This window comes from Xyrauchen texanus, chromosome 12 (assembly GCF_025860055.1).
Source record: "Xyrauchen texanus isolate HMW12.3.18 chromosome 12, RBS_HiC_50CHRs, whole genome shotgun sequence".
Lineage (NCBI taxonomy): Eukaryota > Metazoa > Chordata > Actinopteri > Cypriniformes > Catostomidae > Xyrauchen > Xyrauchen texanus.
The window spans coordinates 31,305,815-31,318,069 of record NC_068287.1 but is presented as its reverse complement, the minus strand read 5'-3'; the positions used below and the strand labels follow the sequence as shown (position 1 = coordinate 31,318,069).

The 12,255-nt window shown below is 37.2% G+C and overlaps 1 protein-coding gene across 1 annotated transcript in view; it reads left to right on the top strand.

The window, feature by feature from the left end:
• The first annotated feature begins 109 nt into the window (after window positions 1–109).
• Window positions 110–12,255, top strand: part of LOC127653456 (transmembrane protein 114-like) — a 33,716-nt gene continuing 21,570 nt past the window's right edge. Inside the window, exons 1-2 of the mRNA XM_052140155.1 lie at window positions 110–287; window positions 398–475. Coding sequence (XP_051996115.1) covers window positions 110–287; window positions 398–475 — 256 coding nt within the window. The remainder of the gene's footprint in view (window positions 288–397; window positions 476–12,255) is intronic.

Genomic DNA, 12,255 nt, shown 5'->3' with positions numbered 1-12,255 from the left:
GGCACTGCATCCAGCCAGGGGCTTCCAGATGGGTAGAGCTGAGGGAAAGGAGCACAATCAAGGCATTGAGGAAGTACTGTAGAAACCTGTTGGTATTCAGTCAGACAAAATGAAAGTCACTTTCACTGGTCTGGCCAGTTTTGTGGCCACCTTTGGTGTCCTCAGCTTTGTAGGTCTGGTTTTGGCAATTGGAACTGATTTTTGGTACATAATTGACACTTCTAAGAGGGAAAACAGCTCATCAGTGTCTCTGAGCTCACATTCTGGACTCTGGAGGACTTGTAACTGTGAGTACAAGTTTGTTTATATGCCAGCACTTTTCTGTATTTTATTTTTCTTTTCTTTTTTTGGTGCATGAGATTTTCAAATAAATGTATGAAGTTATTTTCTTTTACAGTTCATAACCAGTGTTGGCCATTTATGAATCCTTTTGGAGCAGGAAGAAACTTATCAGATTCACAAAGGCAGATACTAAGTAAGATCTGTATGTCTTATCATCCTCATAGTCCGTGATCGTGTTTTTGTTTCTGAAGAGCTCCACTCAGCAAATGTAACCCATTTCTTAAAATCATTTTCATTAATTTGTTGAGTCTTAAATGCATTGTTATACAATATGAGGAATGCAAAATATTGATACATTTTTGCAGTCCATTTCTTGAGAAAAACCTTAATTTGATTATATAGTGCAATGCATGCTAAATCAATGTATACTCCAATATTCTTTACATATTTAAGGGATTGTGAGGGGACATTTTGGAAAAGGCAGATTTAGAACTTGACAGAAAACCTAATAGAGGTAATATTTGCCAATATGTTTTTTATGCAAGTGTAATTAAATTACAGTTCTTGTAGAGCTCTCCAAGACTCGCTCCCAATCTGAAACTAAAAACAGACATCTATTTAATAGAATGACAAAAACAGTATTCTTTATGCTACTTCTCAAATATAGATTATGGGTTCTATTCTTTTCAAACAAGAACATTTTAATGGCAGAGGTGCTAACACAGTTTATCACCTGTTATCACCACTAATTGGAGAAACAAATACAAATACTCTTTAGAGTGGAGCAGATTATTACAATTTATGCTAAAATGGCTTAAATGTACTTTTGACAAACAACAGGACTGTTTGTCCAAAAATTTCTTTTTAAACATGGTGATTGCTTCCAACAAGTGTCATTACTGCATGTGGGCTGATTAAATTCCACAGAGACCCTGTTGGCAAATAAAATAATGTATTTAACATAAATTCACACGTTGCCGACATAACAGTGTTAAGACACTGAACATAATACCCTCAGATTGCCCCATTATCTTTGGATTCCCATGGAAACACTTTTCAATTCAAGGGAGGAAACAGCTGGAACAAGTGCTCCATGATGAACCATGTGTTTCACTGATAAACTTGTAAGCCCACCTGGCAACAGAAAACACAAAATTATTTTTATTGTTTTCATTCTTTCTCCATAATATGTTTGTTGGCCATAAATAATGTGCAACATCAGTCCAAATTACTCTGTTTCCAATGCGTTGTGGTCTTTTTAGTGCCAAGCAATCAACATTAGTAACACAATCATTTGTTTGTGAATGGCCAATTAATACTGCAACCTTTTAGATACCGCAGCATGTGAAATGTGTTTCTAATTTATTGTATTGAGATTATACAAAAGCTGTTAGGAAGAGAAACAAAACCTCATTTGTAACAATGCCAGGGAAAATACAGATATGTAAGACTATGAAAAAATATTTTATGAAAAAACACATTAGTGCTCACTATTCTATGACTCCATAAGTGGTTTTAAAATTGTTGGTCCATGCCTAAAATATCTTTCATACCTGCTGGAGAGCATGGCATCAAGCAGAATGTAGCAAGGTAGTTAAAACCTACATTATCTTAGATTGAAGACCCCTAAGCTGGCTCAAATTGGATTTAGTTTCTGTTCTCCTTTGAACAATAGACTCAATAAGTCTGGGTTGCCTCAGTGTTATTTTTATTAGATAGCATCCTCTGCCTAGGGATTAGGTCAATTCTCCCTGGAAGATAGTTCAATATGTTATTCCCCTGCATCTGTATATGTGGTGGATTGTTTGTGTAAAAACTAATCCTTGGAAAAACATTAAAATAAATACCTATTATGTGTAGAAGTAGAATAATATCACAGACCTCTGTACCAACATTTTCCTATTGTTTGCTTAAAGTGTTTACGTCTGTTATTGCTTTTCCAGAAATAGTGCAGAATAGTGGAGGAAAAGCGGGTGAATTGCAAAGGAAATCACCTGTCCAATGCAATTCTCTGAAGTGGACATTAAATGGCTGGACTGATTGTAAAATTATCTTTGATGTGATTGTGCATGACAACTTTCTGTTGTATACAGTACATTGTAGCAAATTTCTAAACATGTCAGTAAGGATCTAAACAACAGAAATGTCCAATATGGTGTGGTAAGAAATGTGCTGTTCTTGAATTGAGGACATGCCAAATGGAAACACATGCCATGAGCTCTCTAAACCTTTTTAATAAAAGTGAAAAGAAAAAGTCATACTTTTCTTAATTAGCATTTTTGTCTTGTTCTCCAGTAAAAATATCCAAACATCCTTAAAAACAAGATAAATATATTTAAGCAAGAGTGAGACAAACTATAGATTCCAGAGAATATATCTTGAATTAAGTGCTCTTTTATTACCGGTGAAATAATTTTTCTTGTTTTAAATATTAACAAACCTATAAATATAAAATTTTGTTTAACATTTTTTTATGTGCTCAGCATGAGAGAAATTGTTTGTCAATGTTGTAAAACATTTAAAGGGTTATGAGGTTTCTGCACAGTTCAGTTCACAGTTCTAACAAATTAATGGATGCTAATATCTTCTATCATGTGCAACACGAAGAGTACATATCTGTTAACATCTTAAAAAATGTAGTTGTGTTTCATGACCCTTTAAGAGGCGTTCTTCATAAGGCAGTTTTGCTATGGAGGACAAAACCTGCAAAAATAATAAATACATATATAAATGTAATAAGAAAATAAATAAAGAAATAAATGTCTTGATAAAACAAATATAATTAGTTTTTAATGAAAGTTATTCCTGAATTTATTGTTGTAGACTTTTTTCCTTTTATTATTTTCTCTTTTTATTCTTTAAAACTTTATTATCATTTATTTATGCATTCATTTATTTTTATTATTCCCACCTGTATTTATTTCCATATTGAAATATTCCCACATGTATTTATTTTTATATTTATTCTTACATTTCTGTCTTGTGTATGATTATTATGTGGTCGGGTCCTGCTTACCATTGGTTTATCGAAGATTGAAGCGTGTGCTCGATTACTCTTGACTTGTTTTTACGTGGCGTTAGGTCATAGCCATATCATGTAAACTATAGCTATTTGTGGGCTAAAAACATAAGAGCTTAAGTCAGTCCAAGATGTATTGGTTAAACTACAATCACAGAATAAATGGGGAGCTGTTTCTTCAACAAAACCACAAAATGAGCAAGTTTCATAAATGATATGATTTAACCTTATACTTTTCTTTTTTTCTGTGTATATAACTTCATGTTTTGATGTCCGCAAATCCATAATATTGTTTTCTGTTGTTATGATTGTGCATTGTAAAAGATACAACCATGCTTCATTTCCCTGATCGTTTATGTATGTATATATAAGTTCTGCAATAAAAAAAATCTATAGCTGACGCTTCACATATATTTAGAGAGTTGCACAACTTGGCGAACGAAGTCGATAACCACGCATCAAATGACTATGTTTCATTTAGAGTAGAGGTGCTTATTGATGGTTTAGGAGAGCTGTAGGCCGGTATGAATGTCGAAGCACATCCTGGATTGTTAAACTCTCTGCAAAACGTTTCCCTGCATATTCTAGATCTGTGCGAGTCTTATTTGCTTTCGATAAGCACTATTGAGCTCTCAACAATGATGCAATGCAGCTCCGCAAGGACCGCTTCCCTCATTTCCATGTTGCACACAGAAAAGTAAAAATAAATACATAGATAAATAAATAAATATATATGGGAATATATAAATATGGAAATAAATATATGTGGGAATAAATAAATATAAAAAAAATAAATGAACACATAAATAAAAAACAATGCAAAATAAATGAATAAATCAAAAAAAGTTAAAAATAAATATAGAAAATAATAAAGGAATAAAGTCATACAATAATACATTCAGGAATAAATTTAATTAAAAAATAATTATATTTGTTTTATCAAGACATTTATTTCTTTATTTCTTTATTATTAAATTTCTTTATTATTTTTGCAGGTTTGGGCCTCCATATTTTGCTTAAAGTAAATTTTATTGTGTATTAAGAATATTTGTACTGAAAAACAAGGCAAAAATACTATTTAAGAACATGATTTTTTTTCTTTTAAAATTATGATTTCAGTTGAATAAAATAATATTTTATATTATGGTACCACCAGGGCATTTTCATGGTATTTGGGTCTGGTTTCCATTTTCATCATTTTAAATCTATATTGAACCCATTAAAGAAAATCCATAACCTTGAAAACTCTGTACCATCTTTAATCTCAGTGCTATACAGATGTACAAAGTCTTTCTCTCTTTCTGTTAAAACCCCAAAATCAATACAACCCAGGCCCGGCTCCATGGCCCTGGGGGTGGGGTGGGGGGAGGTAAACGAGGCTCGTGCAAATACTCAGGATGTAGATAAAGCATGATGTCCACTACACATATAAAGACAATATTTGAATATCAGCTTGGTATTCCACATTTCTCTATCACCCACCACGTGTTAATTGCAAAAATTGTGCAATGTGGACAATGTTTTGTAGTCTTTGGGATCCTGCAAATATCCAAGTTGTGGAGCATCAGGAAGCAATTATACAGCAGGCAAGTGTCTGACATAAAGAAATGCGTTAATTATTGTCTGTGGGCATGTAACTTGAATGAGTTGCTTTTATAATAGGGGAGACAAGTTTTCTTAGTTCACACCAAAATTAAAATTCTCTCATGATTGACTCACCATTTAAGCCATCCCAGATGTGTACGACTTTCCTTCTTCAGCTGAGTGAAGAATTTTATAAGCACATTTCAGCTTTTTTTTTATCCGTACAATGAAAGAGAATGGGTGCCATTAGACTGCTGGCTAAAGCAAATTGATAGGAAATAAATAGATAATATATATTTTTTTAACTTTAAATAATTGCTTCCGGTTGTTATTTGGAATGACCCAACTCTCACGTGACATTCGTTCCTCTGTTGTATTCAAAGTGCACTCTTCTATCTCTTAGGTCACTGATGCGTCAACTGCTGGCAGGAAGCGATTTTTTAATAGAAGTTAATAAGGTTTTAATTATCTATATTTTTTTTACACAAACCAATTGATTTGCTTCAGAAGGCATTAATTGATCAACTGGATTAGTGTGGATTACTTTAATGCTGCCCAAATATAACATTTGGACTGTAAAAAAGTCAGCAGTCTAATCGCACACATTCTCTTGCATTGTATGGACAAAAAGAGCTGAAATGTTCTTATAAAAAACATCTGTAATGGCTTAAAGGTAAGTATATCATGAGAGGTTTTACATTTTTGGGTGAACTCACTCTTTAAGAGCTGTCTAAAACATCCAATTATATAAATGCTTGTTTTCTCTATCAGTGGATTTGTATGTTGGTTTTATTCAAAACCCAATTAAAGTAAAATATTATAATTAAACAAAACATGAAATATATTAACACAAATCTGACTTCCTTACCAATTTATTTTACTTCCCTCACACTCACGCAATTATTTCATACTCCGATTTCTACAAAATAATCAGTTTACACAGAGACCATGGTCTTTTTTTTTTTAGTATTCACCAGGTTCATCACAAGAGCAGGTAACAACAAAAGAAACTGCGCCACAATGCGTAGTATATATTTAGAATAAATGACAGCACCAAGGAGAGGGATGTAGTTTCATTAATAATTTGTTTATTTTGCACAAGGCAATAAATAATTTTAATTCTTTTGGTGTAATTGGAATTCATAACACTTCAAAAACACAAATCTTCACACTAAACTGAAAAAGGCTAATGCTGCAATTTTGTTAATTTTACAGGAAAAAACACTGCAAAAAATTATTGACAAAATACAAAAATACAGCAACTTAACTGAAATTATTACAAAAAAAGGTCTTGAACTTTGAAATAATAGTTATTTTGTTTATCCAATTCTCCATTAGTGCCTTGTCAAATGTATGCAAATTAGCACATTTTTATTAGTTAATGCCTAATTTGCATATCAATGTGGTGATTGTGATGACATTATTAGACACAAATTTTACTGTATTCACCTGTAGTGTCTCCATTTATTACAGTACATTAGCCTGTATGGCCATGATATATTGCCTTCGCTAAACTTTATCTAACTTATTACATTAGCTTGTAGCTCATGAGTCATCCATGTTAGCGAGACACAAGCTAATTATATTTGTCTTTTGGCAATTAGCTGTGCAGTCGAGGCACTGGTAGCTTAGTCTTTTGCTCATCACCACTCGCCTCCACACAAGCCAAGAAAAACACAACTGGGTTAGGAGCTGGGAGGGGCTGCTGCCTGTATATATTAATTTATAAAAATAAATAAAAAAAAAAGTACCCTAGAAAAAAGGACACTTTCTCTCGAGGAAGAAAAAGGACAGGTGCTCAAACCCCCTTTGATGTCTATGTGTGCACGTGCCTGGTTCACCCAAAAACAGAAACATTTTAGAATAGTATCTCTATTAATAGCCCTATTGGTCCATACGATACAAGTGAATGGTGATCAGGCCTAAACATCAGCAGAAACATCAGACTCCAGTGGTTTAATCAATGTTTTCAGTGCGGGGAGATTTTAAAACAAGAATGCCAAAGAGAAACATTTATAAATACACAAGATCCTACCTTCACACTGTGGACTTCTGCAGTTCTGCAGACAGAAATGCCTTGTAGGTCAACAGAGAATTGCCAGACTGGTTCCAACTGGCAAAGGCTACGGTAACTCAGATAACTGCTCTGTACAATTGTGGTGAGAAGAATAACATATCAGGATGCTATTTTGAGATTTCTGTTGCCACTGTTTTGGTGGCAGGAGAGGGACCTACACAATATTAGGCAGGTGGTTTTAATGTTGTGGCTGATTGGTGTACAGAACTGGATTGCTTATGACGTCACATCAATTAAGCCACCGTGCCGCCATATTGCTATGCCCAAACGTTCCAATGTCCCTATATATTGACTTAATAGGAAATTATCTCGTTTCAGCAAGTAAACATTCAATCACCGATTTTATATTTGAAATCTGCATGTACACCCCTATAACGCAAACATCCTACACATGTAATTTGTTATTTATTTAAAGACTGGAATGTGTCCTGTTTTTGAAAGCTCAAGCGAGTTATGTAGGCTATATCTATATCAAACAGTGTCCAGCTCTAACAGACTTCATCAGCAAACAGATCAGCTGAATGTAAACAAGTTTACGGAAACTGAGGTAAGATACAAACAGACATTTTCAGACTTATTTACTGTGATCGAAGTATTAGTTCAGAGTTATGTTTTTATTAAAAATTACCTTGTTCTCGCGGTCATTTGAGTAAGAGCGCGTGCTCTCTGTACCTCATGTGCAGCGCTAGGGAGACACACAAAGCAAAGTTGGTTAAAATTAATCTGATACGCTATATTTAAATGGCAAACAAACACGTATTTATGACATGTATCCATGTATGACTACAGAGAGCACATCACTATGAAAACAAGAATATTCTGCGCATTTGAAAACAAGAATATTCTGCGCATAGGCCTATAAGACTTTTTTAAAGTCTCATTGTGGAGTAAGGATGTGTTGTCATTCTAAACAAGCAGATATTACAGACTTTCCTACTTATATTACAACTTGTGGACAATTTTACCACTTAATTTGCTGCGCTGATAACATCGGGGCAGGTGAATGCTCGGACATCGCGATCGCCGTAGGGCCTATATCTTCTCCATCGTAACAAATACTATCCATAACAAGCCAATTAAACATTAAACCTGATTGTCACTAGAGTTGAAATGCAACCGTTTTATCCACAGGTCGGAGACGATGAAATGGTGGTGTTTTCGCCTGTCAGTCATTGACGCTCTGAGAGTTTGGGCATACTATAATGGCCACTCGAACTTTTCTGGTGGATTGAACTCCTAGAAGTTTACCGATCCAGTTACACACAAAAATATAACTGTGCCACCATATTTATTTATTTATTTAATTATAAAACTAAAATGTTATAAAAAAAAAAAAAAAAGATTTTGAAATTGATGACCAAATAATATAGAAAAGCAGCTAATAAGTGCCAAACAGATGAGAACTCCTTTAATACGGTTTAAAATGCATAGAGTGATACCTCAAGAAGTTGGTTGAGAAAATGTCAAGAGTACATTTCTGCAAATTCTTGGCAAAGGGTGACTACTTTGAAGATGCTAAAATAACAGTTTGGATTTTGTTTAGTCACAACATAATTCCCATAGTTCCATTTTTGTTATTCCATAGTTTTGATGACTTTAGTATTACTTTAGTATTTAGTACATTAAAATGTGAAAAAATAAAATATAATAAAGAATGAGTAAGTGTTTCAAAACTTTTGACTGGTAGTGTATATATCAGGGGTTCTACATCCTCCTGTCCTTCCGAGTTCATTCTTCCAAGGCAGCTTGGCAAAACTTGGCAACACAGGTTCTTAGAATTGAGAAACACCCCTGATTTCAAGCTCGATTACACTTCCTATAGTGCCATATATCGCTCTGCGCATGTGTCAAGGGGTGCATCTCAATCAGCACCCTAGTTCAGTAGTCAGGGCACTGATCAAGGAGTCTGACATTTCTAGTGCTGCGGTCCATTCAAATCTGATGTGGGATATTCATTCTTATATCTCTGATCTCAAACCATAAATGCATTCCATTGTCAGAGGCTTGGATGATGTTTAAGGAAACAAAATTGCAACGCTCCCATTATCTTACCAGTTGTTTGTAATGAATGCATGAAGAGTCAAGAGAGCAGGATCAAAGTACAGCTTTACTTTAATAAGAAAATTTGTCTAGATACAAAACTTGAAATTCACAGGAACAAAACTAAAACTCAGGAACAGAACAAACATCACATCCATGGGTGTAACAGGAAACAACAACTGACAAAGACACAAGCAAATACAAGGACATTAAATACATTGGGTAAATGAGAAAGAGCTGGGAACAATCAGGGCAGGAATCAGAAACAGAGACACAAGAAGATAAACAAAACTTCATACTGAAAGTCTCTTAAACACCTAGCGATCTCTGGTGGCTGCTAGGGCAAAAGTCTCAGGTGTGACATTGCGCCCAATTTAAGGAGTGACTCCTGGCGCTCCTAAATATAAAAAATTGTAAATGGGAGAAGCTTGCGGATGATCAGGATGCCAGGGAGGTGAGGGACTGGGAGGCAGCCACAGGATCAGGACAGGGTCAGGAGGAACCACAATAAGAGGAGTCTCTGGGGGAGTGGAAGGAACCACTGTAAGAGGAGTCTCTGGGGGAGTGGACGGAACCGCTGTAAAAGGAGTCTCTGGGGGAGTGGACGGAACCGCTGTAAGAGGAGTCTCTGGGGGAGCGGACGGAACTGCTGGCAGCGACTGCAAAACGACCTCCGTGGTAATGGGCACTGGCAGTGATAGGGGAACGACCTCCGTGGTTGTGAGCAAAGGCAGTGACATTGGAACGGCCTCCATGGTCGTGAGCAAGGGCAGTGACAGGGGAACGGCCTCCATGGTCGTGAGCAAGGGCAGTGACAGGGGAACGGCCTACGTTGTCGTGAGCACGGGAAGTGACAGGTGAATGGCCTCCGTTGTCGTGAGCACGGGAAGTGACAGGGGAACGGCCTCCGTTGTCGTGAGCACGGGAAGTGACGGGGAACGGCCTCCGTTGTCGTGAGCACGGGCAGTGCCTGGGGAGTCGGAGCCATGGGAGGCTCGACGAAGGAAGGCAGTCATGGGAGGCTCGTGGGGCATGGCAATCGTGAGTATAGGCAGTGACGGGGACAGCCTCCGTGGTCGTGAGCACAGTCAGTGCCTGGGGAGCAGGAGCCGTGGGAGGCTCAATGAAGAAAGGCAGAGCCATGGGAGGCTCGAGGGGCGGAGCCATGATGAGCACAGGAAGTGAGAGCAGAACGGCCTCCGTGGTCGTGAGTGACAGGGGAGTGACAGGGGAACGGCCTCAGTGGTCATGAGCAATGGTAGTGCCTGGGGAGTAGGAGCCGTGGGAGGTTCAATGAAGGAAGGCAGAGCCATGGGAGGCTCGAGAGGCGGAGCCATGTTGTCCCCCCCTCACCTGCTCATTGAGTCCAATGCGATACATCTCATAAAAGAAAACTCTCCCCAATCAAAATCCTGGGCAAGACTGCAAAAAAGCTCTGTGTACTGCTCTATATTTTGATCGCTCTGTTTGAGATGCAGCAGTTGCAATCCGCAAGATCCATAGTTACTAGTCAGTTGTTCTATAACGAATGCAGGAACGAGTCAAGAGAGCAGGATCTAAGTGCAGCTTTACTTTAATAAGAAAACGAGTCCAGATACAACACTTGGAAAACACAAGAACAAAACTAAAACTCAGGAAAAGAACAAACGTCACATTAATGGGGGTAACAGGAAACAACATCTCACAAAGACACAAGCAAACGCAAGGACATTAAATACATTGGGGCAAACAAGGTAATCGAGAAACAGCTGGGAACAATCAGGGCAGGAACTAGGAACAGAGACACGAGAAAGTAAACAAAACTTTATACTAAAAGTCTTTTAAACACCTAGCAATCTCTGGTGGCCGGTAGGGGAAAAGTCTCAGGTGTGGCAGTGTTTCACTGTCACTAGAAATGTCTCCTAGCAACCCAATTCAGAAACGATCTGCAATGCAAGCATTTGTGCTACAGGTGTACGATTATTACTTTCCGAGTTGAATGGAAAGCAGCAAGGGCTGTCTCAATCACAAAATCGTTCCAGAAACATTTGCTTCCTAAAAAATACCACGATGCACCGTAAAAACAAATGAGCATTGTTGCTCATTATGTTCCCTTACCAGAAATGTTGCCATGCTTTCTGAAGTCTCTCAAGTCATTAGTGTCACGGTCCTGTCACCTTGTCAGGTTGAGATTTAGTCTGATGGGACCGTGACACCATCACCCCATGTTCTGTCTTGTGTTTAGTGTCCTGTCTTTGTGTTGAGCTCAAGGGTCCGGGTGTGAGTTACGGTCCTGTCACTCAGTCAGGTTGTGGTTTTGTCTGATGGGACCATGACATCATCCCATGTCTTGTGTTTGTGTACGTTCTTTGTGTGTGTAAGAGCCGTGCACTCTTCGGTCGCTCTTGTTTCATGTCCAGAGCATGGTGTCTGGATTCTTACTTCCTGTATGGTTCAGTTTTGGGATCGGACACTCATGCTCCATGTTCTGTTTGTTATGGTTTCCCTCATGTGTTTCAGGTGCTGGCACAGAATCAGCATTTCCATGGGAGCCCCTGTAGCAAACCCCCAGCCAGACAATGGTGAAGCGTACTGATGTTTCCAGAAGCCTTTATTTATGTTCCGCCGTCAGCCTTGGTTAAACACAAATCTACTTTCCTTTCATTACAACTTTTCTTCTTGAAACAATGTAAGAGCTACGGGACAGATAAATAACATAAAATTAGCTCTTACAAACATAAACATTACCCGAAGGCCGAATTAACCGTACAAACAGTCATTTATAAAGACCCTTTAGTGACGTTACCCATGTAGTATTAACAATGCTAAAAAAACTTACGTTAGCTTGACTTCACATGACACGAGCGATAATAATACATTCAAACACTTCTTCACAGTTGAATGGATTAACCTACATATTACTGCACATAAAAACTAAACAATTTAAACACACAATACCTTGTTCCCGTTCTGGCTAGGTGCTTAAATTATCCTTTAAGAGCTTTATGCAATTTCAGAGTGAAATGTGATTTTGTTTTTTTGTTTTTTTGTTTTTTTTTCCTCCTCACTTCAGTGGGTGCGTCTTACTAACTAGTCTCACCTTTTTAGAAGCGAAATTAACGTACCACTAGGATGCGGCAAAATAAAAGACTCGTAATATTAACAGAGAACATTAATAAAATAAAGCTCTGAAATGATTATCTTATTTACACTTTCCTTAGAGTTAGTTACAGCCCCGATTGTTTCCATGGGAATGCTGATCCTGCCAACTTTT